Source organism: Nerophis lumbriciformis, linkage group LG11 (assembly GCF_033978685.3).
Source record: "Nerophis lumbriciformis linkage group LG11, RoL_Nlum_v2.1, whole genome shotgun sequence".
NCBI classification, from domain to species: Eukaryota; Metazoa; Chordata; class Actinopteri; order Syngnathiformes; family Syngnathidae; genus Nerophis; species Nerophis lumbriciformis.
In genome coordinates, this window is record NC_084558.2 from 3052549 (window position 1) to 3057145 (window position 4597).

At 37.1% G+C, this 4597-nt stretch overlaps 1 protein-coding gene across 1 annotated transcript; it reads left to right on the top strand.

The window, feature by feature from the left end:
• The first annotated feature begins 557 nt into the window (after positions 1-557).
• ndufa4b (NDUFA4 mitochondrial complex associated b) lies at positions 558-2124 on the top strand. The gene is made up of 4 exons (XM_061966225.1): positions 558-826; positions 1520-1608; positions 1670-1730; positions 1853-2124. Exons 1-4 carry the CDS (start codon positions 779-781, stop codon positions 1907-1909), a joined length of 255 nt encoding a protein of 84 aa, XP_061822209.1. The 5' UTR covers positions 558-778; the 3' UTR covers positions 1910-2124.
• Positions 2125-4597: the final 2473 nt, after the last annotated feature.

Genomic DNA, 4597 nt, shown 5'->3' on the forward strand with positions numbered 1-4597 from the left:
AAAAATGGGACCCTGCTTGGCACTCAGCATCAAGGGTTGGAATTGGGGGTTAAATCCCCAAAAATGATTGCCGGGCGTGGCTACCGCTGCTGCTCACTGCTCCCCTCGTCTCCCATGAGGGGGGGGGGGGGGTCAAATGCAGAGGATAATTTCACCACACCTAGTGTGTGTGTGTAACAATCAAAAGAAAAAATGGTTTTATTTCATATCCAGCAACTGCTGAACAACAATGCCCCCTAGTGGCTGAATAGCATAGTGATGACTTCTGATATGATTGGATGCCTATGGAGGTCTTTGATGGAAACAGGAAATGGCAATGTAACGTTAGCTTTATTTAGAATAATTGCTTATTTGCTTCTTTATCCAAAATGTGTCTCACTAAACAATTAGATTCATCACAGTTTTGATGACTAATCCCAAACTGTTTATTTCCACACGAGTGCGTTTCGTGCCGGCATCCATGTATGGTCACAAAGCCAGACGTGCGCAGTTACGTCATACGCACGAAAGAGTCATCGTAACCACATACTTTTCTTGTTTTGATCACACACAAAAAGACAAACTAACCTTCGAAACTAAACATGAATAAAGCACTTTCCTTTTAAAGCGCTGTCAGCGGCCGTTGTGGTCGCGCTGCGTGCTGATTGGCTGACCGCACAGGAGGCGGTGGCGTGTGTACTTCAGGGGTCCTTCCGACCTGTCGGAAACCACAGAGCAGCGCAGTTGGAGCAGAGCCGAACCCACCTACAATTTGGCTTTTCTAATCCTCATAGCCACCATGACTATGCTGGGGACCGTCGCCAAACAGCTCAAGAATCATCCAGCTGTGAGTTTGAAACATCGGCTGTGTTTTCATTTTCGAGATATGATTTCTAAAATGACCCGGTGACATTGAAATGCGTCTCGTTGCAGCGGTTAGAGGACAAGTGCTCTTTTCAATACAAAGCCGTTGTTAATCATACTGACACTTAATTCACCTTTATTAACGATCATGTGTATACTGTTACAGCTATTTAAGGACAACCATTAATAATAGCTTTTGATTTCAATAAAATAAGACATTATGTCATATAGGCCTCTGCATTCCACGACAGGTATGCATATTTATTTATGCCTCCATATTCATATAACGTTTTTTTTTTTTAAAGAAAAGATTCAAATGTCTAAAGCATGGTGCACCACCATTTATGTAGTGTACAGTAAGTGCGGCTTATTCTCAAGGTAAACACCTCTATACTACAGTGTACTGAAAGGGACGCCATTTTCACAGAAAGGCCATTGAAAAAAACACATTATACATCTATTCTCCCATGTATTAGTCATCTGATCTATTGTTTTCTTTTAAAACATACGGTTTAATACAACAACAATCTGTCATGGTACGGCTTTAGTTATTTTGTTTTCACATCCATTTGAACTGCATAAAGTATTTAATGTTGTTTTGGTCGTTTTTTTCCCCCACAATAGCATTTCAATAACACTGTACATTTTATTATGGGCCCCTTGTTCCTGCAAACAGCTGATCCCCCTGTTCATCTTCATTGGTGGCGGGGCGACCATGAGCATGATGTACCTTGGCCGACTGGCCCTGAGGAATCCTGACGTCTGGTAAGTTGCTGTGATGTATTATGTAAGTGTGTTTTTGTGATAACCATGTCTTTGTGTCTAGTTGGGACCGTAAGAACAACCCTGAGCCTTGGAACAAGATGGAGCCCACTGACCAATACAAAGTATGGACATTTCTGCATATTGGGCTAAATGCCTCCTTAATTTAAGCCACACAGACATTTTACTTTAGAAGATAAGTCGCTTTAAAGTTCATGTCACCTACTTCTGTGTTTTGTGTGTGCAGTTTTTCACAGTAAATATGGACTACTCCAAGCTGAAGAAGGATGGGCCCGATTTCTAAACCCAACCCTGTTTTCGTCATCCCTGCAAAGAGGAGCCTTTTGCACAACACCTGACCGAAGTGTGGGTCATATCGGGTGCTGCTGTCGTCCAGTTGGTTCATCTATAAAGTGTGAAAATAGGACCGTATAAATAAAACCTGTTTCACTGATTAATTGATATATTTATTTTTAACTTTGCTGTGTTTTAAATTATTAAAAGCCATATAAATCACAATCCGTTTGTTTTCTTGTATAGAGTATACCTTCATTGTCAAATGTGACATAATTAGACATTATTACTATACTTAAAAAAAATAAAAAGTAGGGATGTCCGATAATGGCTTTTTGCCGATATCCGATATACCGATATTGTCGAACTCTTTAATTACCGATACCGATATCAACCGATGCCGATATATACAGTCGTGGAATTAACACATTATTATGCCTAATTTGGACAACCAGGTATGGTGAAGATAAGGTACTTTATTAAAAAATTAATAAAATAAAATAAGATAAATAAATTAAAAACATTTTCTTGAATAAAAAAGAAAGTAAAACAATATAAAAACACTTACATAGAAACTAGTAATTAATGAAAATGAGTAAAATTAACTGTTAAAAGTTAGTACTATTAGTGGACCAGCAGCACGCACAATCATGTGTGCTTACAGACTGTATCCCTTGCAGACTATTGATATATATTGATATATAATGTAGGAACCAGAATATTAATAACAGAAAGAAACAACCCTTTTGTGTGAATAAGTGTGAATGAGTGTAAATGGGTGTAAATGGGGGAGGGAGGTTTTTTGGGTTGGTGCACTAATTGTAAGTGTATCTTGTGTTTTTTATGTTGATTTAATAAAAAGATCAAATAAAAATAAAAATAACCGATACCGATAATAAAAAACGATACCAATAATTTCCGATATTTTAACGCATTTATCGGCCGATATTATCGGACATCTCTAATAAAAAGTACTCCATCTTCACCATTATTTCACCAACACATGCTTTCACTTGTAACTGTAATTCTTATTTTAACCACATGAGGGCAGTGTTTATTTAACATTCCGAAACATAAAAGAAAACGGAAGTAACTAGTAGTAACCATTTCTCGCAAATAGGTTCATATCCGTTGAATTTCTTTAAAAATACGTAGAACTAACAAAAACTGTTTATTAATTGAGACTTGTTATTCATTATCCGGGTTGGACTGTAACTGTAATTGTTTATCTTAACCATAGGGCAGTGTTTCTGTAACTTTCGAAACACAAAAGAAAACGGAAGTAACTGTAGTAACCCATCCATCCATCCATCCATCCATCCATCCATCCATCCATTCATCCATCCATCCATCCATCCATTCATCCATCCATCCATCCATCCATTCATCCATCCATCCATCCATCCATCCATCCATCCATTCATCCATCCATCCATCCATCCATCCATCCATCCATTCATCCATCCATCCATCCATCCATCCATCCATCCATCCATCCATCCATCCATCCATCCATCCATTCATTCATCCATCCATCCATCCATCCATCCATCCATCCATCCATCCATCCATCCATCCATCCATTTCTACTGCTTGTCCCGTTCGGGGTCGTGGGGGGTGCTGGAGCCGATCTCGGCTATCCGTTGAATTTCTTTAAAAATACGTAAAACTAACAAAACAGTTCGGTTATCCATTAAGACACAATTTCATTCAATACAAATTAGTGAGCAAAATTTGTATTTAAAAATTCGGTTTGTTGAAAAATTTAAATGTTTAAAATTCAGTGCAGAAATATTCGTTACTTCAAAACTCATGACTCTCTCCGGGTCGATTAAAACCCGAAACCATCCTTCCGGCAGACTCAGTCGATCAGGTGGTTTTTGAGACAAAAAATATTTCTGCACTGATTTATTATTTTTTTTTTTTTGCACTTCATTTTTTAAAATACTGAATTTTCAAACACTGTATTTTAACAAACCACATTTTTTGTCATTGAAATTTGTCTGTACTGTGAATAATGTATCAGTGGGGGTTATGGAATTCTCTTTACAATGAGATAAAAGACTGTAAAAATATATTCCAATTGAAAAATATATATAAAGACAGAACAATAAGATCATATGGACAGACATTTTGCTTAATATTTATTAATTTACTTGTTTTTTTTGTCTGGTTTTGTATTTGTTTTGTATCATCCCGTGAGGTGTATTTACTTTTTTTGTTCGGTTTGTACTTCATGAAGTTTTGCACTTGTTGTGTTTTTTTGTTTGTTTTCATTATATTTGGATATACTGTATTTGTTTGGTTTGTATGATATCCAGACTATGTATTATGTTGAAGGGGGCAGGAAAATATAAGATTTTTCTTCATCCTGCTCCTCAGGCATTGGTGTGTCAACGTGTGTTTAGTTGCTGAGGTTTAATTGTTTATCGATCAAAGATGCACATCAATGAAGGAGATAAATAAAAAAAATGAAATGAAAAATTTAAACGCAAACAATTCGGATGCATGAATTCAGTATTTTTTTAAAAAAACCTTCGTAATAAAGGCTCCAGCACCCCCGTGACTCCATAAGGGACAAGCGGTAGAAACAATGGATGGATGGATGGAAGTTGACCTTTATACTCTTGTAAATGTAATTCGTATTTTAACCACGTGATGGCAGTGTTTCTGTTAAACTTTCAAAACCACGAAGGAA

What these genes read in the sequence shown, in the direction of transcription:
- ndufa4b (XM_061966225.1), top strand. Translation starts at nt 779, where the DNA reads ATGACTATGCTGGGGACCGTCGCCAAACAGCTCAAGAATCATCCAGCT. An exon ending in CTGAGGAATCCTGACGTCTG is followed by an intron (nt 1,609 to 1,669) that starts GTAAGTTGCTGT and finishes CTTTGTGTCTAG; the next exon opens with TTGGGACCGTAAGAACAACC. An exon ending in AGCCCACTGACCAATACAAA is followed by an intron (nt 1,731 to 1,852) that starts GTATGGACATTT and finishes TTGTGTGTGCAG; the next exon opens with TTTTTCACAGTAAATATGGA.